Source organism: Amphibalanus amphitrite, unplaced genomic scaffold, assembly GCF_019059575.1.
Source record: "Amphibalanus amphitrite isolate SeventyFive unplaced genomic scaffold, NRLGWU_Aamphi_draft 000373F_arrow, whole genome shotgun sequence".
In the NCBI taxonomy this organism is placed as follows: Eukaryota; Metazoa; Arthropoda; class Thecostraca; order Balanomorpha; family Balanidae; genus Amphibalanus; species Amphibalanus amphitrite.
Genome location: NW_024881867.1, coordinates 156,669 through 178,148, shown reverse-complemented (window position 1 = coordinate 178,148; position 21,480 = coordinate 156,669). Strand labels below are relative to the sequence as shown.

Sequence of the window (21,480 nt, the reverse complement as noted above, 5' to 3'; positions counted from 1 at the left end):
TTTCAGGAGCTGGGCTACGTCGCAGAAGGGAACGACGTGGACGGCAAGGGAATCTGTCCGTACGACCCGCACCATAACAGTACCGTCACATTTGTCGGTGAGTGCTGGCCACGGTCAACTGACCCCCTCCTCGGTCAACTGACCCCCTCCACGGTCAACTGACGTCAGATAGACGTGAAGTTCGGCCGAGTTTGACCCCACCCCGTCAATGAACACGCCAAAGTCCGGTCGCGTCGCCTATTGGAAACACCATGGGGGCCGGGTCGCCGCTGAACATACCAATAGCACCCATGTCACATCGCCACAGCGTATCTCTCTATAGACGTCGCCCTGCTTCTAAGGCGTGCTCGCCCGCTCGATGAATGTGTTATTGGAAAAGTTTGCCGAGTCGAGTGTTCCGGCTGGATGGCCCCCAATGGACGTCGGACAGCTGGTTGAGACAAGTTACGAGCCGAGACGTAACAGCTGTCAAAGTTGTTGGGCTGACCATGGCTCGCGAGGTCTTTACCGAGTTTACTGACGCCGAAGCTCACTGGGGCGGCGCCTCGATGATGAAGTGAAGTTCGGCCGAGTTTGTTAGCACTGTGAAGTTACTAATGCCCATCCTGGGAACGCCTGCGCCGCGCTGGCACCGGGAGCTATAGGGGAGCAGGTGGTTTTCGTCCCGACAGGTCCGTTAAATCGGACTTTTCTAAATGCGGCACTTCGCCTGTGAAAATCTGACTACAGCGACGAGTAACAGATGGGAAAACGTCCAATTTGTCTAAGCTACTATCCGTTCTCGGGAGGCTGCACGGCTGTGCAAGATAAGCTCTCAATTCCCACTCCCATCTGACGAGTTAATTTTCATCTGAGGCCTCTTGCACCAAAATACCTAGCTAGGTAGAATCGGCAAAATACCTACCTAGTAAAACTACCTACGGCGGTAACTTCTCTTGCACCATCCTACCTACCTACTTAGGTAAATTTGACAGCTCGCGTTTTTAGGATTTGTTTTGATTGGGTATTTGGCGACGAATTATTTGTGGGCGCAAGCAAATAGTAACTAAAGAAAACAATTAAATGGATATTGTTTTTATTAATATACTTTTGGTATTATGAAATCATTTTTCATTTACGTAAATACCGATAGAAGTTATTTTGATTACGGAGCGAGCGAAGCGAGCGTAGTCTTTCCTTAGATTAACGGAAATTTCTGAGTATGAGCGGCCGGCCGGCCGGCCGGCCGGCCGTGCGGACGCTTTTGCGAGGCCTATATCTCAGCAACCACTTGGCCGATTTACACGGGGTAATTTTTGTAGGGTAGCTTCATTCCTTCTACCAAGTATTGGACTATTCCCGATGCATGTGGGTGACCCCTTATGCACGTGTCACGTGCAAAACGAAGAGGTGTCAGTTTTGTAATTGTTGCAATATCTCGGTAACTACTTGGCCGATTGCGCTGAAAGTTGGCATGTAGATAGGCACCCACTAGGCACTGCATATCCATGTGCCAGAGTTGGGGTGCTGCTGCACGTGCGCACGTGCAGGGGTCGTTTCCAGATCTCGAGAACGGCTGGACCGATGGCGCTCAAATTTGGTACACGATTAGGGACCAGTTAGTAGGGTGCCGTGCACAAGTCAGTTGGGACCCATTTTGCACGTGCGCACGTGCAGGGTGCCGCTTCCAGATCTCGAGAACGGCTGGGCCGATTGTGCTCAAATTTGGCACATCGCTAGAAACCGGTCAGTAGGGTGCCGTGCACAAGTCAGTTGGAGGCCACCCTCGAAATTTCGCACGTGCAAGTCTCACCCCCTCGCTCGCTCCGTTAGTCGCCCCAAAAGGCGCTATACTGGTATTAGATTACTTGAACAAATAAGCTTCGTTTCCATGGCAACGAGTGAGTCTTCAACCTGGCTGTTCTGCTACGGAGGTTTATCGCCTTGGTACGGAGAAGCACCTCTGTGAACCCATGGAACATTTGGTCAATTATATTATTATTCACTCGTAAAACATTGATTTATCATTGTCTAAACATTTTGTAATGCCTAATTTACATAAAAGTACCCGTGGATTATCATGTATTGGGCCTATTGTTACTAATTGAATCATTTTACCTAAGGTTTTGCTAGTTATTTTGGAAGCCCGCGTTTACCGTCAGACCGTCAAAAATTCCTCCGCGAGTACTTCTTTCCGGCTTTCGGTGCAAGAGGAAAACAGCCGGTTGGACTTTAACAATTGGTAAGTTCTTATACCGCTCGGTAGAATTTCTCAAGGTAAATTTTCACGGTAGCGTTTTTGGGTAGGTAGTTTGGTGCAAGAGAATCTAGGTAAAATCTGAATTTACCTAGGTAGGTAGTTTGGTGCAAGAGGCCTCTGATAGCCGGTGGAGGGATCGCGGGCGCGCAGCGGGACGGCCGTTTTTCGTCGTCATTTTCCTCCAGTCACGCGCGCAGCTCTGGGTGGCGGGCTCGCCTGTGGTTCGCCCGAGGGTCACTCAACTCAACCCTGGCGCACCCGGGGCTCATATCCGGGACCGTGCGCCGCCTCCCCGGCCACCGCCGGCTACCCTCCGCTACCTGCTGATCTCTAATCGAGACCCGTCGCAGAAACACAGCTCGGCTTTTATCGCGGTGGGCGCGTAGTGTTTGGGTACCCTTCGGACCACCGACGGTTTGAGGGGTGACTGTAGAATGCAGACTCTGAGAGGCCGGGAGGGGGGATGTCGGCTGGGACGGAGCCGCTGACGGTGTCAGCTGGTGTCGGTGGGTCGCTGCTGACTGCTGACCGCTGGCCTGGTCAGCAGTGCTGCGGCGAGCCGTGCCAGCAGCCGGCCGCGCCGCGTTTTTAGTTGGTGTTTTATGACACCACAGTGGTCGGTGAGCTGTGACGGCGGCGGCGACACAGCTGCCAACCCAACCCGGCGTCCGGTCCACAGTTAAACGTCATGGCCGCCCAACGTCCGGTCCGTGGTCGAAACGTCATGGGCAGATGGGACGCCGCTCATTTAAAACGCATGAGTGATTCAGCCGACTAGAAGAAGAGCCTTATGAGCTGTCTCAATTTTGATGAACTATGTGTTAAACGACTGTTTTTTCACAGATGACCAGCTGTATGCGGGAACGGTGGCTGATTTTGCCGGCTCGGACCCACTCATCTATAGACATCCGCTCCGCACCGAACAGTTCGAGCTGAAACAGCTAAATGGTGAGTCTGACGGGGTTTATATTCAAGAGGTTAGAGTAGCTGAGCTTTGAAGGGACGGAGACAGGTCACTAAAATACAATTAAAAGGGATTTGTGCGTGTCCAACTTACGCGTACCGTCCGTTCATTAGAATGGCCTGGTAGCGCGCCGCACAAGTGGTGCACAGACGACACTTGGAGCCGCGATCGTGGTCGTCCAGTGTGTGAATGTGACTCCTGACCGAACGGGATCGTTGACGTCGCCGTTGACGCCCTCGCGGCATGACGGGTTTCTTGAGGATCGGCTTGCGTCGCGATTTTGTCTTCTTTGAGCACTCGACCTCGGATGGTGCGTCGGTAGGCGCACTACTGATGTCTGAGTCGTCGCCACCGTCTTGCTCTGGAGTCTCGTCGAACGAGGCATCGTTTGAGTTACCCAGCAGTGAGTCACTTTCATCTGAAGGTTGTGCTCTCTTGCGACTCATTCGTTTCTTCGGTCGCACTGGTGCACATACTTGCTCCTCGTCTTCTTCTTCTTCGTCCTCATCCTTGGGTTCTTCATATTGATCACCGCACATATCTGAGGAGCCAGCTAAGCTTTTGTCATCATCGCTCTCATATTCGACCTTCGGTTTCATCCTGACCTGTTTTCGTGTTGCTTTTTGTCTAATTTTGACAGGTTTCACTTTCGGTTTTATGCATTTTTCTTCGCTCCTGGCTCTAGATCTGGATCGAGACCTTTCTCTCGATGGTGATGGGCCGCTAGTGCTTGGTTCGTCGGGTTCCATTTCTGTTGAATGATGCCTTACATCATGCTTGGGACATGGTGTACTGCTAGTAAAGATGCTTCTTAAAGCATTTAGCATTGCCACACATTAAACATTGCTTAAAATCCGGAAAATTTGGCTAGGTCATTATGTAAAGTAAATTTGTGGATGTGCCGAAAAATATTTTGGTTTTGTCGTTTTTTTGTGGGTGAATGGCGTAATATGTCTAATTCATGGGCCAAAATCACAGACAAAATGTTTTGAACACCGCGTCAGTTGATTTTAGAGTTACCTCGTGGCATCGTTTACGGGATCTTCTGATAAAATCAGCACGTTCTTAGATCTTTTTGCTTGCAGCTGTTTTTTCCCTAATCGAATTCGAATTGAAAACTTGAAGTCGTTATTTTGGCATCCGTTTTTAAGCAATAATGCCCATTAAAATGTGTTTACCGCTGATGAAGCATGGTAATTATCATCGATCAAGTTTCATGCCTCAATATTTTGGATAGTACCTAACAGTTCACTTACCACTGAAATATTCTTGAAAGCGTGGCTTTATTTATCGCCGCCGCCGGCTCACGTGTTTGGCTTGGCATTTGGCTTTCCTTCCTGGTTTATGTCTGTTTGTTTTATCTGCCTTTTATCTTAATTTCCTTCACGCCGCTGGGCTCTGAATAGGATGTCTCTACCATATCATCCACTCGCAGGCAGTGAGCTCTAAATCGCACCACAATCGTCTTATTCTCCGCGGTCACGTGGCGCTATTCACACGGGCCGACAGTCCGTGAAGTTCCATTCATCCGCCGCTGGGGCGGGAGTCTCGGTGAGGGGCGCCAGTGGTCCCGGTCACGCGCCGGGCCCTCTCATTGGACCGGCCACGGCTCTCCTGTCCGGCCACCTCTGACCGGCGCGGCGCCGCTCCGTTCGTACTCTGACCAGCTGAAAAAGCCGTCCGACCGGCCGCCTGGGTACGGCAGAGGACCGGAGAGGACCGCAGAGTGTAAAGTCACCCGCGGCGCCCGGTGCAGCGGTCATTAGTATTCCGCAGTGGCCGCGCTGTCTGGAGAGAGTGGCTCCGGACAGGTCGGCGATCGACGACGCTGACGTTACGACGTACGTCCAGGTGGGCGCCGTGCCTCCCCTCTCTCTCCCTCCTCTCGTCTGGACCCACCTCTCTCCCGTCTCGTGTGTACTCGTCCGCTTCTGCCGGCCGGTCGGACGGTGGCTGGCTGATCAGTGGTTAGATCAGCCGGTCCCCGGGGCCGACTGTCCGTACTACCTGGCGACCCGTCCGGCTGCAGGGCGCTCCAACTAGACGCCGGCGTCGTCACCGGCTCGCGGCGGCGGCACTGTCAACTCACAACTCTCTACTCTTCTTAGAAGCTCGGAAGCGCGGCTTATGGCTCCCAAAAACCGCCTGCCGTGCATCCATCCTGGTATAATCGAGAAAGTTTTAAGCTGGATAAGCAGGCTGAGCCTGCACTTGCAGACGGTGGCACTGCCGGGGAGCGCTGCTTATGTCCGTGTGTGTTGCGAGTGTTGTTGGTCGATGGCGTAATTTCAAAGCGTGACGCAGGCACATGGTGTTTGGTAACACACGGACCCGTTCGCTGCGATCGTCCGTGACGGTAAGTCACGGACGGCCGGTTCGTGACGCCACCGTGACCCGGCGTGACGAGGGCACGACTGTCGTTACTTACGACTTACAGATGGAGTTACCGAGTGGTTTCGGTGTTATATGAAAACACGCGCAGCTTTGTTAGTTGAGTTGTTCGAGCGCAGCACTGATGGCGCAAACATTCAGTTAACAAACAGCACTAAACAGAACACAGCGCAAACAAACAGTAGATCAAGATTGTAGCGGCAGCAGCGCACGCCTGGAAGTTATGCTGACCCGCATAACCGGCCATCAGTTTAGTGCGCATTGCGCCCACTAGATGTCACTAGTAGTGAGCGCCTGCAGCTATGCTGTACCGCATGACACTATCGGTAACACGTTACTGCGGAGCGCGATGCATGTAATCGGAAACAGCTATGCGTATGCTGTTGATGTGCGTTTAGCGATATTCATGGTGCTATTCAAGACGACATGAGGCGGCTTCGTCAATGAAAGAAACTTCGTCATTGAACCAGGCAAATGTTTCACCTCTAAATCATGTCGATTCAAACTAAACATGTATTTTTATTCGAGGTCATCAGGTGCGCTACCGTCCTGCAGTTTATTGATTGTCCTGAGCTGACCTGTTAAAAATAGCGTGAATTCCAGAGTGGCCGCCATTTGTTACAGTTTTTTATCATCCATCACTGGGTGCGGGTCGACTTCGGGGACAGACGGGGCGGCGCGGCGGGGTGTCCGTGCCAGCTCGGACGGCGACCGATGACGTCAGCAGACGGAACAGAGCCACTCCGTCTGGCTCGACTCCAGAGCGGGGCGCGGCGCGCGACTCTGCCCGACTCTGGGTGCCGGGCAGAGCAGTAAACACAGACAGAGCTCCTCCCCACCCCACACTGCCCCTCCGACCGAGAAACCCCAGCTCATAGATCAGAGGGCGCCGTCTCGGGTCAAACGGAGCACTGGGGCTAGCGGCGTCGTACATCTAATGTTTTCAGGATGTTACAACAGTTATCATGAGCGCCATGAGCCGGAATATTCTCAACTTCAACCCTGCGTCGCCTCACCTGACCCAAAAACGGAGCCGAAATCACGGTGATCTTCGGCGCCGGGTAGCGTGTCGGAGCGGTAGCTGGCCGGCCATAACTTCTGGCCACTTGGCGCCGCTCTATAGAGGAAGCTCTCGCTCGCTCAACTGCGTAACGGTACACATTTAACAAGTGGCTTATCTCTAACGAATATCGCCGCCCGTGAATTGCCGCTCCGAACCGTTCTCGGCCGAGACACAATGGCGTTTTTGTGTGTTCCCGGAACGGTAGGTTGGTGGTCGGTCTGGGCCGGTATTAATTGATTTCCACCGTGCGGCAGGACTGGTTCTCCGCGGCGTGGCGGCTGGCGCCACGCCGTGCTGCCAGGAGCACTAAGTGGGTTGTCGGGCCGCCTGCGGTCTCCAAACCGGTCCCGTCTCGTGGCTGTGGGTCGTCTGGGGCGGACCGCGCCGTGCGTCAGTCGTGAGCCTTTCTGAGGAGAGGAAGTTGGCTGTGGAAATTAGATTCAGGAGGCCAACTCGATACAAACTCTGATTCATAGCCTTTGTGACGACATGGCGCGCTGTTTGAGGAATCCTCCTGTTAGCGTTCACTCGTTGTGTGTACTTGTTTTTAGAGGTTGTTTTGTTTCCTGGCGACACGGTTGTTTGGACCACCCATTAGGCTCGTGTCGGCGGTGTCGCCGAGCGCAGCGGCCGACAGGACCACCCCGGGGTGACCTCTGACCGCCGGGGTCACGGACCGGCACCTGGCCGCACTGGCCGCACGTGTCCGCTGCCATGTTCCGGGGAGGGGAGGGGAGACTCCTCCACCCGGCCAGACCTGCTGAGCTGTTACTGCTGGCTGTGGCTCCACTCTCACATCTGGCGGCCTGGCCCCGTCTCCACGGCCGGGTGTGTGTCGGTCTGACACTCCGCACTGGTCCGGCAGTCCGCCTCAAACCCCGCGGGACCCGGCCGCAGGCGGGCTCCGTCACAGTCCAATCCGACGCCTGGTGATGGGCTCATCCATCGGCTGCTCATGACCGTCTTATCGGCCGCCGCCGATAAGACCCGTTGAGGGCTCCAGCCGCGACCACGGCGGCCCTGAGCCGGGGGACGGACGCGCGCAAACACGACGGGCGGGCAATAACATGGGGAGCTCAGTCGGGGAGCGGCCGCGACCGCGAGAGGAGAGGAGTGACGGTGCGACACAGGGACCTACTCCATATTTGTGATGGAAGTGCGGAGAACAGTGCTCTGGCTTAGGAGACGCCGGTTGAGTGTTGCACGGTGTGCACGGCGGATACTTGGCCTAGTGGATCGAACAACAGGACAACGACATGGAGCTAGGTGGCGGACAGCAGGATGACCGGTGGCAGGTGGGCGCAGCGATAGGCTGCGGGGCGGGGAAGCAACACGGGTGCGGGCAGGGGGTACGCGGCGGTAGGGAGGCCGCGGGCGCCGGGGGGGGGGGGGGGCGGCGGGCGCCGGGGGGGGGGGGCAAGGCAAGTGGCGGCCGGGGCCGAGTTGCGAGGTGGCGCGCGCGGTGGCGCTGGCGGAGGCATACAATTGTCGACGTGGGTCGGATTTGCAGGCGCGCGCGCGGCGGCGCGGGATGGAGGCTATGCAATTGTCGACTTGGGTCGACTTGCAAGGCGCGCGCGCGGCGGCGCTGGATGGAGGCTACGCAATCGTCGACTTGGGTCGGATTGCATGGCGCTCGCGCGGTGGCGCTGGCGGGGGGGGGGGGGGCTATGCAATCGCCGACTTGGGTCGGATTGCAGGGGTCTGGCGGCTGGGGCCGAGTCGCAGGTGGCGCGCGCGGTGGCGCTGGGGAGGCATGCAATTGTCGGCTTGGGTCGGATTGCGGGCGCGCGCGCGGCGGCGCTGGATGGAGGCTATGCAATTGTCGACTTGGGTCTAATTGCATGGCAGGTAAGCGGCGGACGCAATTGTCGACTTGGGTCGAGTTGCAGGCGCGCGCGCGGCGGCGCTGGATGGAGGCTATGCAATTGTCGACTTGGGTCGAATTGCTGGCGCGCCATGCAATTGTCGACTTGGGTCGAATTGCATGGCAAGGTAAGCGGCGGATGCAATTGTCGACTTGGGTCGAATTGCAGGAGCGCGCGCGGCGGCGCTGGACGGAGGCTATGCAATTGTCGACTTGGGTCGAATTGCATGGCAAGGTAAGCGGCGGATGCAATTGTCGACTTGGGTCGAGTTGCAGGCGCGCGCGCGGCGGCGCTGGATGGAGGCTATGCAATTGTCGACTTGGGTCGAATTGCTGGCGCGCCATGCAATTGTCGACTTGGGTCGAATTGCATGGCAAGGTAAGTGGCGGATGCAATTGTCGACTTGGGTCGAATTGCAGGAGCGCGCGCGGCGGCGCTGGATGGAGGCTATGCAATTGTCGACTTGGGTCGAACTGCTGGCGCGCTATGCAATTGTCGACTTGGGTCGAATTGCATGGCAAGGTAAGTGGCGGATGCAATTGTCGACTTGGGTCGAATTGCAGGAGCGCGCGCGGCGGCGCTGGATGGAGGCTATGCAATTGTCGACTTGGGTCGAATTGCTGGCGCGCCATGCAATTGTCGACTTGGGTCGAATTGCATGGCAAGGTAAGCGGCGGATGCAATTGTCGACTTGGGTCGAATTGCAGGAGCGCGCGCGGCGGCGCTGGACGGAGGCTATGCAATTGTCGACTTGGGTCGAATTGCATGGCAAGGTAAGCGGCGGATGCAATTGTCGACTTGGGTCGAGTTGCAGGCGCGCGCGCGGCGGCGCTGGATGGAGGCCATGCAATTGTCGACTTGGGTCGAATTGCTGGCGCGCCATGCAATTGTCGACTTGGGTCGAATTGCATGGCAGGTAAGTGGCGGATGCAATTGTCGACTTGGGTCGGATTGCAGGCGCGCGCGCGGCGGCGCCGGATGGAGGCTATGCAATCGTCGACTTGGGTCGGATTGCATGACGCGCGCGCGGTGGCGCTGGCGGGGGGGGGGGGGGCCATGCAATCGCCGACTTGGGTCGGTTTGCAGGAGTCAGTGCGGAACAAGGTCAGCGGCGGATGGGGCCGAGTGGCAAGGTGGCGCGCGGGGTGGCGCTGGCGGAGGCACGCAATCGTCGACTCGGGTCGGATCGCAAGGCGCGCGCGCGGCGGCGCTGGACGGAGGCAGGCAATCGTCGACTTGGGTCGATTTGCAAGGCGCGCGCGCGGTGGCGCTGGATGGAGGCTATGCAATCGTCGACTTGGGTCGGATTGCGTGGCGCGCGCGCGGTGGCGCTGGCCGGGGGGGGGGGCTATGCAATCACCGACTTGGGTCGTATTGCAGGAGTCAGTGCGGAACTGTCGCCCGGGTCCGTGCTATTGGCCGTGCACGCGTTCTCGTGTCGATTCGGTGTGGTTCAGCGGAGCCCACTGCCAGCTGCAGAGGCAGGGCGCTCCGGGATGATGGGCACATTTCTCCGCCTGCAGCTCGCACCTCACAGCCCCGACACAACATCAATACAAACACCAACACGAGTCTTTTAGCCCAGAGTAATGAATTATGCGTTAGCCCTTAATATCCATACGATCCCGCTTTGTTTTAGTCCGCTGTCTGCTGCTATTACGTCTCACACTGATGCATGTAGAAGATAATGAGAAACTGATCCCGGGACCGAGGGGAGCGCGTGCTATAGCTCATCTGACTACCACTGATCAGTATGAGACTGTGGGTGGGAAGGCGCATGGGGAAACGTCGATGGCGATGACTGCAGCGTCGACAGCGATCTTGTGTGATCTCGACGGGTGCCTTTTACGCAACGAGGCCTAGTGAGACGTTATTGGTAAAGCTTCGCGTGACTGAGAGAAATATCACTACCCAAAAGAGAGCCAATGAGCCACACTGTGCGTGTCTGAGATACGTAAGACCCAGATGCGTTTTAGGACGAGGAGAGAGCGGAGGGGCAGCTCCTGCGCGGTGGATAGCCCCACCCCGAGGACCTCTGATTAGCCGCAGTCTCACCCAAATTACTGCCTCCTGCCGGAGACCGACCATCTCGGACGGCCGCGGACCACCCAGCCACTGCCCAGTGGCCGAGTTCGCGCCATGATTGCCGATATTAAAGCCACTCGGCGGCGGGCCGGGCCGGGTCCCCGCGGCCGTGGCCCACTGGTGTGCGCGAAATTACCGCCCGTGCTCCCGCCGTGCCGGCGGCCACCTCCCCAAGAGCGCCCTCCGGCTTGGGTGGTCCTTCAGCCGCGCCGCTCTGATTTGTAGCGCTCGCAGATAGGGTCAGCGATATTGGGGCAGTGGGCCTTCCAGACGATATTTATGGACCACAGGTAATAACACTGATAAATCCGTCAAAAGTGATTTTGGTGAAGTCGACTCGGTTTGAGGTCAGCGTTTATACGAGCTGCGAGGCCCAACCCGTTCTTCCGTGATGTGTTTGTCTGTGTGTCACGGTCTTTGTCGGTAGTTCCGGGGCATGTGCGGCGCTCGAGGTCAGTTTGGTTTATTCCTGTAACCAGCTGTATTGACTGTTCACGCTGTCACACCTCGAGCCAAACACCAGACGGGCCAGTGGAGTTACACCAGCGGTCAGCCCGTGCCCGCTGACACAACCCATCCACCACCGCAGGGACCAGTCGCGGCTCACCAACAGCAAACAGTCCGCGACACAAAGACGGACCCCTTGACCGGCACTGTATCTGGGGTCAGATACTGCACGCTGTCAGCTATCGTAGGTCCTGTCACAGCTCACAGGACACACCCGGTTCTGGGGTCAGATACTGCCCGCTGTCAGTTATCGTAGGCGCTGTCACAGCTCACAGGACACACCCCTGTATGTGATCTGGCGCGGTGACATTTGTGTCTTTGTGCTATCGATCAGCAGTCTGACCCAGCCCTGCTTCTGTTTCAGCTCCCAGCTTTGTCGGGTCGATCGACCACGGAGACTTTGTCTACTTTTTCTTCCGAGAGACAGCCGTCGAGTACATCAACTGCGGAAAGGTAAACACTGACAGCCTAGCGGATCACACGGCATTTTTGGGTAGTGACAACTCGCTCCGTGTGGCCTGTCCTGAGAACTCAGCACAAGTCTTACGGCTCCTCTCTGTGACAAGTTGTTTGACAACTGAACTGTTCCACCCAGTAGTCGGGTCTGGCAACCAACCCTGTTCGGTAAACCTACTAAAAACTCGCCCTTCGATCTGGTAACTACCTGACGTAACCCCGCCCGCTCGATGTGTATGTGTATGCTTAGACATACACTTGCAGCGTTCGGTAAACATTTCATGGAAGCGCCGTGCGCCCTGGGACACCGCCAAGCCGCCTCGGTCACTGTCGGTGACCGGTCGTCCAACCTGTGACCACTGTCCGACTGCCTGTCCAGTGTCCAACTGTCCCCTGTCCAGGACCGGTCGTCAAACCTGTGACCACTGTCCGACTGTCCCCTGTCCAGTGACCGGTCGTCAAACCTCTGACCTGCTGTCCGGTTTTAACTGTCTGCTGGCCACTGCCCACTGGGTCATTGTCCGGTGACCTGTAACGTTCTGTCCGATACCCATGATGAGCCAGTCGATCCCATATATCCCCAGTCACCCCACCTACTGCGGTAGATGACGGGGGGGGGGGGGGAGGGGGAGAGCAGCCAGACGGATAAGCTGACCGCAGTGTGGTTTGGTGCACGGTGACGGAGACGTACTGTCGTAAACAAGCCACACCTTTATTGTGACCAAACCGGCCGGGGAGGACTGGAAAACCGACGGTGATGACTCGCTAAGCTGTCGGCTGGGTTAAATGGACACAGGTCACCGCACTTCTACGAGCTGTGCTTATTTTTGGATGCATTTGTGTTACAAGGAGGTCGTGCTTTGCCATTGTTCTTCCTTATGGTGTGGTCTGTCATGTACTGGATCATCCTCTGAGCAGTGTTAACCTCTGAGCGGCCTGTGACCTCCGTTGACCCCGGTGCTCCGTGCCCTTGCAGCGTGTCTACTCGCGCGTGGCCCGCGTCTGTAAGAACGACAAGGGTGGCTCGTACAAGTACCGAAACAAGTGGACGTCGTTCCTGAAGTCGCGGCTCAACTGCTCCATCCCCGGAGAGTACCCGTTCTACTTCGACGAAATCCGTGAGTAGCCAGCATAGGAGAAGTCGTGCCAGATTTGAACTGTATGGAGTCCTTTGACGGTTCGTTATAAGCAGCACATTGGACCATGAGGGTTCCGCTCACACTTGAACGCGAGCTATAATCACCAGTCACCATCCTTCCCCTCTCTCGCGCCCCTCCACACGTCAGTGTGGTTCAAATCCCCCCCCCCCTCCACGGCTTCTGTACAATAATCAGCCAATTCATCACGGTGCGGGCGACGGCATCGCCGGGTCACATGACCCCGGACACGGCCGTGGTTCACGCCCGCCGACACGTCACGTGACCGCGCTGAATGGTCGGGCGGCTGGCGGCGGAGGGAGGGAGAGGGTCGAACTCTCGCTGGTGCCACGCCGCCGTCTGCGGGCCATATGTTCATCTGCGGTTAGCATTAGCTCCCCCCTCTCCCGGTATCTGTTTACCACACTCAGCGGGGCTGGGCTGTGGTCCGGGGAGGGGGTCGGGACAGGGACTGACCTTGGGCGCCGCTGGCCCAGGTCGACCTGTGGCCAATTGGCTGTTTACGGAGCTCTGATAAATGGCCCCTTTAGAGACCGGGCCGCCGCCGCTGTGATGCAGCTGAACGCTCCATTAGGTTACCAGTGCAGCCGCCAGCTGCCCGCCGCTCGTGACCGTGGCCCTGCCCGTGACCGTGAATTTGATCGTGACCGTGACCGACCGCGGTTATGACCGTGGTCGCGATTGGCAGCACGCAAAGTTTAGAGAAAATTTTTTTAGCTAACCTCATTCGGAAACTTCAATGTTCGTACCTCGTTGATCTTCTGCTCTCTTCAAAGCTCAATGATCGGAATGATCCATTCACGAATTTAACTTTTGTTTCCACGATTTTGCTGGTTTCATATCTACTCAGCAGGCTCGTGTGAAAGACACGTTGCCGAGAGGGTGAGCACACCCTCCCTGCGGTGTATCGTCTCACCAGCCCTGGCCCTCCGCACTGACCAGTCTGTTTGTCTGCCCGCTCAATGACGCCATCGGGGTCTGCAGCGGCGGCGGAGCAGGCGTCCTCTGAAGCGCCGGAAACTGCCGCCCTCGTTACCCGTCTGTGCACTGCCCTGATGATGCTGCTCTGTTTGCGCCCCTGGGCTGGCTCGTTTAAGGTGCAGAGCAGGGGATGGGCGTAACTCTAGGGCCCAGACTTATCATTTACGTCATAATCTGCAGGGTGGTGTTGGGTAAGACGAATAAACCCAGTTCTGGTAACCTGGATCAGACGGCGGTGCGGGGAAAATAGCGTCGGCGCGGGTTAAACCGTCCGAGTTGGCTGAGCCCGGTTAGTTCAGCTGAGAGATGATGAGGCGGCTCCCCGGAGAGAGATTATAGCGCCGGCTGGTGCACTGTTTGGGAGGGGCCGTAATCTGACGAAATCAGACCATCAGCTGACGGGAGACGGGTCGGACGGCCAGCTCTGTTTGTCCCCGAGCCCCGTCCGTCGGACCGTCTCATGGTGCGCCCACCGGTCGCCATGGCAACTGGGTGATGGTATCGCGGTGGGAACCGACCAGATCGGTTCACCGTGTGAACAGTAAACGCCGGTAATGATGAGAAGTCTGGGCGATCCGCGGGATGGCTGGTGCTCACACATGCAAAGTGATGCGATCGGACGCCCGGGCAGACATCTATGATGTCCGCTGTCACCCCGTCCTGATAAGAGCGGACGGACGCCGAGGTTTCGACATGACCTGCCTCTGGTGATTCTGAGTGAGCAGTTACAAGGGTTTAACCATCATTCCGTGCATTTTACTGCTCCGGCCGGTCTTGTCGCTCGGGTAATTACGAAACATTTCCAGAGGAGGCACGCATGGCTCGAGATTTCGTCTCGACTTAACACGTAATTATGATTAAAGATCTCCCGAAACAAGTTCGCGTCAGTGATCTTCAAAGGCGGCGACAATGTGTTCGACCTTGACACATAATTGGGCTTGTGGCCGCTGACATTGCTCTCAATTGATTTAACTTGTACCAATCTGGGACTGGACCCGAGGACCATTTTTCTTGATACACTGACAGGAGAGTTTTGTCGAGATAATCCACCGCACACGATCGTATTACGGTAGCGTTCGGAACACATTGCTCGATAAATTGTGATCTAATGAGGAAGAAAATCGGTGGAATGATCCGTCTCGTCTCCAAGTCAATCACCACAATCCCAATTTTCCCAGAGATCCAACTGACAATTTAACACAATTTCTTGAGTTTGGGGACGGTGACAGGACCACGCTCGTCTCCCAGTCATCTCCCACCCCTGCCCATGTCTCCCCACTCTCCTCCCGCGCCCCTCTCCCTCACATTTCCCTCTGACCCCCTCCATCTCTCCCCTCAGAGTCGATCTCGTCAGTGCAGACGGGCGTCCACGGCGGCCAGCTCGAGGACGTGCTCTACGCCGTCTTCACCACGCCCGTCAACAGCATCGCCGGCTCGGCCGTCTGCGCCTTCCGCCTGACCGACGTCATGGACACGTTCGAGGGCAACTTCAAGCACCAGGACGACATGAACTCCAACTGGCTGCCGACCACGCACTCGCAGGTGGGTGTGAGGTGGCGCCAGAGGTGGCGGAGGACGCCGAGGTTTGGTGATGTCGAGGCATTAGTGCAGTGGGTTTATGTGCCTGGTACAGTGGATATTATGTCAGTGTGGCAAAGCTTCTGTTGCTGGGCATTGCAACAAGATTGTTTGTTTGGAATTATCAAGCGATTAGTGGTGTGACATTTATGGTCGATCATATTTGGTGTGGCTTTGCTGTTGATGCTGCGGTTAACAGCAACGGAAGCTCAAGCTGATGTCATATTTTTTTGTCAATGAAACCCACCCACACGTTACCTCACAGCTCACCCCTCCCCTAGCACACCCTCTGACCTCGCTGGCTACCCCGCTACCCTCAGGTTCCGGAGCCGAGGCCGGGACGGTGTGTCAACGACTCGCGCTCGCTGCCCGACGTCCACCTCAACTTCATCCGGTCGCACCCGCTCATGGACTCTGCGGTGCCGACGCTGCACGGTCAGCCGCTCCTGATGAGGACCAGCCTCCACCAGCGCTTCACAAAGATCGCCGTGGACCCGCAGGTCCGCGCCGCCGATGGCACTCTCTACGACGTCCTATTCATCGCCACAGGTGAGGATGGAAGGAGGGATGAAACAGAGCGACGGTGGCTCCTGATGAACTTAGCTGCGAAGCTTAGCTGACAATCCTGAAAAAGTGTTGTTTTATGCTTCACAATAGCATTCATTTTCCTCTAGTATTCAAGCGTATACGCCCTGCCGTGCAGTTGTCGTCGTTCCATTAACCCATGGCTCCCTCTCCCTCAGACGACGGCCGGGTGCTGAAGGCGGTGAACGTGGCGTCGGGCGCGGCGCGTCCCACCGCCGAGCCGCTGATCGTCGAGGAGCTGGCCGTGTTCCCGACGGCGGCCACCATCACCAACCTGCTGGTGTCGCGGCAGCCCGGCCAGCCGCCGCGGCTCATCGTCGTCACCGACGACGAGATCCGCGCCGTGCCGCTGTCGCGCTGCGGCGCCGGCCGCGTGGGCCACTGCTCGGCCTGTGTCCGCCTCCGGGACCCGTACTGCGCCTGGGACGAGGTGGAACGGCTGTGCCGGCCGCTGGCCGACTGGCCGGCCGGCGTGGAACCCCTGCAGAACGTCACCGGAGGATATCACCCGCGCTGTCCCAGAGGTGAGCGGTGGGGCGTGTGGTCACCGCTGGTGATAGCGGCTGGTGACGGTCGGTGGTAACCGCTGGTGTCGCCGCCGCGTCTGGCTCGTGTCCTATCGCTGGTGCTCTGTCCTGTTTCGTCCAGACGAGCCCATCCGAACCGGGCACGGCCTCGCCCAGGCCAGAGTGTTTAGATTGAACGGTACCGTTTGCATGGGCTCTGCACGCACTGATCACGATAGACTAGCGGCGTGACCTGTGAAGTATCGCATGGTGTCGCTCGTGATCTGTGTCGTCTTGTCTCGGTTCATCGCCAGTTTGATGTGTAGACAGAGAGCTATAGTAGTGTTCGTGGTTTTGTGCCGTAGTGCGCAGATAGCTGACTACGTATTCCCTGCTTACAGGCGAGGACCGCGAGCCGAAAATTCTCTTCCAAGAGGCAACGAGTAAGTCAGCTCTTTTGTCTTCTTTTTTACGTTCCGCTTTTTTCTATTGGTGTTGAGTTTCACGTCGTGTTGTGTTTGCACCGCACCGGCGCACCCGTCCGTTCTGATTTCGTCCGCTTTGTTTCTGCCTGCCCGGCCTGTCGTGGCGTCTTGTTCAGTCGCTGAGCACCGTTTCTGTTTCCGCTTGTTTTGTAGCCGCGGCCAGTCCGAGCACCACGCAGAGCGCGCCGGTAGCGTGCGACTGCGCCGGTTCCGCCGCCGACCCCAGCACCGCCCCGGCGGCCCCCGGAGGCGAGCCGTCCGAGGATGAGGACGATGGTAAGCACCCGCACCCGCACCGCACCGCGCCGCGCACGGTCTGAGCTGCCCCGAACACTGTAGGACTGGTCAAACTAGCTGTTCACGGGACACGGCATGTGGCGCAGGTAGAAGTGATTCACGCGTCGGTAGCACCGTGCTAGTCTGTCTGGTAAAAGCCCGTCTGTCTGCACTGTGTTAAGTCCGTCGTCCCGTTATCCCCGGCGGGGAGTGTCAGCCTCTGTAGTACGATCGGTCCGCCGTCGCCGCTGGCGCCTGAGTTTACTCTGTGGTGTGTCACTCACCGTCCGGCGCCCACAATCGCCGCGATATATCAGCGTTATCAGCCTGAAACGGCGCCGCGAGCCGTGCCGAATGGCTGTCGGCTCTCAGTGGCCGGCGCTGGGCCCCGCCAGCCGCCCGGCGCTCAGTGTCAGTCATAGTGTAGGGAGGAGCTCGTCGTCTTGTGTATTTTCACAGACATACCAGCTGGGGAGGTATCAGTGGTATTAGGCAGCGGCGCTGACAGACTTATCTCCGTTCACAGGAAACGAACTGGACCGGGAGAAATACGAGGCCGACGAGGGACAAAGGGTGCTGGACATCGTCGAACGCACCAAGTCCTTCCAGGGAGCCGTGGCCAAAGGTAAGCAGAAGTGGCGGATCGGCTTGATTGTCTAATGTCTATATCACGTCACCCGCAGCGACGTCAAAAAGTTAAACTTTGCTGGATTACATTTCAGTCTATAGCTATGTGCGATAGGAATGGTGCCAGCCTCAAATAAGCCTCCCTGCTGAATGTAGGCCCCTCCCATGATGGCATCGTGAGTGTGGGGTTTTCACCTTACCTATTTTTGACGTTTACGTTTGGGTTACCAGTGCATGGTACGGCGAAGGTTGTCAGTGTTGGAATTACGAGTACTGGCGCGTCTTTCCCATTAGGTCACGCAGTGATTCGATTTTCCCGCGGCTCAGGCATGATGTCATGAATGAAGCACATTGCAAGAACGTGATTCGAGTTGCTGACGATCGTAGAGTTTTTGTTGGTAGACCACACACGTTAGAAACGGTGTCTTTTCACCCACACTGGCCTGTTCTTACAATTAAGCGAAACGGTCTAGGACCAGTTTGGTTTAGAGCCGGGTTCCGCACTAACCCCTGTCCCTCCCCTCCGCGCAGAGTCGCGCTACTCGGGTCGACCAAGCGGCGTCTACACGGCCGAGACGCTGGCCATCGCCGTCGTCAGCACGTGCCTGCTGGCCGTACTGGTCGGCTTCGGCGTCGGCTGGTGCGTCTCGAGACGGTACTGGCGCGCGCGCGGCGAGCCCTACTACGAGACGCCGCACCTGGACCGCCAGTCCAGGATGAAGCAGCTGGAAGCGGCCGCCGCCGCCGCGCATGTCGTCGTCAAACCAGACAACAGGTGAGAGAACAGGGGAGGCTCAGGCAGTGGGGTGCCGCGCTGGGCGTCGAGGTTGTAGGTTTCGGTCGTAGTTTCCAAACCATGGTAAGTGGATTTGTGCAATGCTGCGCAGTGTCACGGATGTGAATGGTTGCCCCGTTTGCGTGGGAAGTTGCTTGCCACGATTGCGTGCGACAGAACACGGCTGAAGTCATTGGACGAGTCATTCGCAAATCGCGTGATTGGAATCGTATGATGGTTATCAATTATTGTGGCAGGGTCAGACGGACAGACCTGATGTCACGACAACTAACGGAAACTGTCCAGCGCACCGGTTTTTCCTGGGGCAGCTAGGCGCACGGGCTCCACGCCCGCTCCCCATGTGTTCACCGAAACTTATGATTGATGTGTCCACATGCTATTTTGCTACATGTCAAAGCTTTTCCTTGTCACTGATCATCAGTAATATCAGCTGTCACCGCACGCCCACGCTACTTCCGTGACATCACTCCAATTGACGTCACACATCCACATCACCGTACTGACGTCATCTCCTTCTTCGGCAGGTGCGAGCGCAACTTCCACACGGAGCCGGCGTTCCTTGTCAACAACGGCGGCAAGCAGATCAACTTGGTGGTCAACCAGACCAAGAACAGCAACGGCAAGAACGCCAACTCGGCCGCAGACAGTAAACCGGTGCAAAAGGTGCGCAAAATGTACTTGTAACTGGACGCCGCCGCCCAGGCCGTGCCGCCGCCCGTGTCGGGAGGATTGGACTGAGTTCTCAGCGTTCCCGACGGAGCAGTGCCGGACACTGATGGGGTCGGGGGAGTGTTACGAGGTGTAGTGTCTGTTGGGGAGGCCCACGCCGCGGGTCGGCTGTGGGCCCCAGAGTGATATCCGATGCTAAACCGAGCTTCCGTGGCGCGTCGCCAGCGCGCGGCTCAGCGACCTTACTGAGATTATCGCGGCGGCTGGCCGGCGGTCCGACGGTCCAATGGTCCGTGGTCCACGGTCCTGCGGTCCGCGACCCAGCCCGGCCAGCCCCGCAACCTTTTGAGCCAGCGGAATCGCGAGTGAATTTTGTGACTATTTTTCTCGTCGAGCCTGTGTCCTGTATCTTTTGTGTCCCGCCGCGGGGTTCGTTTCTTTTATGGAATTTATTTTTATATAGCACGCGGGCAGCTGTGGGCGCCATCCCCGTACAAATGCGTGTGCGATTTCTGGTGTACCTCCTGACTTGAGTGCTTGTGTGGTTGACTTTTTTCTCGGTTTGAGGCGCTGGTGGGACCCCTGGATGTTTGAGTGTTTGTGTGCCGCCGCTGGTCGGCCGGGCGCCGTAGGTGATGCTCCCGAGATACACACACTCCTAAAGACGGGGCACAACGCTGCTGTTCATAGCGCATCTGTACATACCCATTAATTATCGCGATGTTGTATACAATAGGTACTGATGACGTGTTGCGTATAAATTGTGTCACCGAGTATGGTCAGTCTCCCAGTTTTCTGAGCGCGGGTGCTTCTGTTTGTGTGTGTGTGTGTGTGCGTTAGGTCGCGGTGTCAGGTGCGGTGAGGGGTCTGTGTGAGTGCGATCATCCTGCAAAGTATTCTCACCCCTCATCCCGTGCTCGGGTCGTCCGGGGCACTATTTAAAGGTAGTGTGCCACCTTTGAAAGATTTCCCATTTTATTTTTCCTTGGATAAGAAGCTTCTGTTTTTACCTAATATCGCAAAAAAAAAATGGGCCTGGAATAGTGCCTTTTTGGCCTAAAAGTTTTTCGGTTTTTAGATATGTATAACAACTGTAGTGGGCTCACCTGCAAACAGGCGTCGGGCAACAATCGCGAATGCGGCGCACTTGTGACAATAAGCAAAGGTCATTATAGTGTTACGACCATACGACGTACGGGAATGAGTTATCAGCTGTCTAATCGTAGACAACACAATGTCGAGCCTTAAACTGTAAGCCCGTATTGGTATTGTTTCTTTTATTTGGCTGTCGAACATTATTTATGGTTTGAAATATGATTTTATGTAAAATAATTAATATGAAAAACCCGTCTTATAAGTTATGACCCCATTTCACCACACGCAAGTGGCAGAAATGACAATGATCAGCTGACGCATTTTTCTTGGCCGAAGTCAGAGCGCGCGGCCCGACGCACCACGCGTATTTGGAAATTCCGACCTCGACGAGCATCAGAAGCCACCTAACAGGCGTGTTCGAAACCGCAGGAGATGATGATGAACGGGTTTATCGAAACTTGATTGGATGAGCATATCGGTAATAGCGATTTCAGTGTGTGCATTTATTGTTCATAGTGGTGTGAAATGTGGTTGGGGTACGACCGACAACCCGTCGGGGCGAATTTCGCACTGGGGTACTCAAAATTTGAAGAATTTAAGACGTTTCCATGAGTTTTGAAGGTATGGATAAGTTCTAAAAATCCGGTTCTCCTTATCTGGGCCATTAACTCCATACGGTCCAAGAAAGCTGGCACACTACCTTTAAGCCGCGCTGGGTCGCTCGCGCAAGTGAGGTCCGTATCTGTGATGACAATGAGGGCGCCTCTGTATGTGTGTTACTGTCGTATACGAACGCCGCGCGCCCGGCGCCGCTCTATACGATCGTGTCCCGTCCGGTATTGGGCGCGCCGGAGGAATCCTGAATGTACCACCGATCATGAATGCTGATATTAGGCGATGTCGGCGGTCGGCCGCGCGGAGCGCTGGTCGGGCGGGGTCGCCCCCAGGCGTCCAGTGCCTTACAGAGGAGCGACTCGCTCCAGGCAGGGAACGGCCGAGGTCAGCGCGGCCCGAGCGGGCGCAAACGGTCTACGGGAACGCGGTCGATGTTGTGTATTGTTCTATATAGTGTACATATCTGAAGATTATGAGTTGTTTAAATACAGTGAATGCCATGTCCATGGTTTTTTAAGAGTTCAAACGCGGATATCG

At 56.5% G+C, this 21,480-nt stretch overlaps 1 protein-coding gene across 2 annotated transcripts in view; it reads left to right on the top strand.

Moving 5' to 3' along the window:
- Window positions 1-21,447, top strand: part of LOC122389799 (semaphorin-1A-like) — a 68,245-nt gene extending 46,798 nt beyond the window's left edge. Inside the window, exons 6-17 of one of the 2 annotated variants that reach the window (XM_043382202.1) lie at window positions 7-97; window positions 3,083-3,187; window positions 11,482-11,570; window positions 12,550-12,691; window positions 15,051-15,253; window positions 15,610-15,838; window positions 16,033-16,398; window positions 16,782-16,823; window positions 17,019-17,141; window positions 17,668-17,766; window positions 18,300-18,543; window positions 19,089-21,447. In XM_043382202.1, the coding sequence (XP_043238137.1) occupies window positions 7-97; window positions 3,083-3,187; window positions 11,482-11,570; window positions 12,550-12,691; window positions 15,051-15,253; window positions 15,610-15,838; window positions 16,033-16,398; window positions 16,782-16,823; window positions 17,019-17,141; window positions 17,668-17,766; window positions 18,300-18,543; window positions 19,089-19,248 (1,893 nt within the window). In that variant the 3' untranslated portion in view covers window positions 19,249-21,447. The remainder of the gene's footprint in view (window positions 1-6; window positions 98-3,082; window positions 3,188-11,481; window positions 11,571-12,549; window positions 12,692-15,050; window positions 15,254-15,609; window positions 15,839-16,032; window positions 16,399-16,781; window positions 16,824-17,018; window positions 17,142-17,667; window positions 17,767-18,299; window positions 18,544-19,088) is intronic. The other variant, XM_043382203.1, reaches the window with a different exon arrangement.
- The last annotated feature ends 33 nt before the right edge of the window (window positions 21,448-21,480 follow it).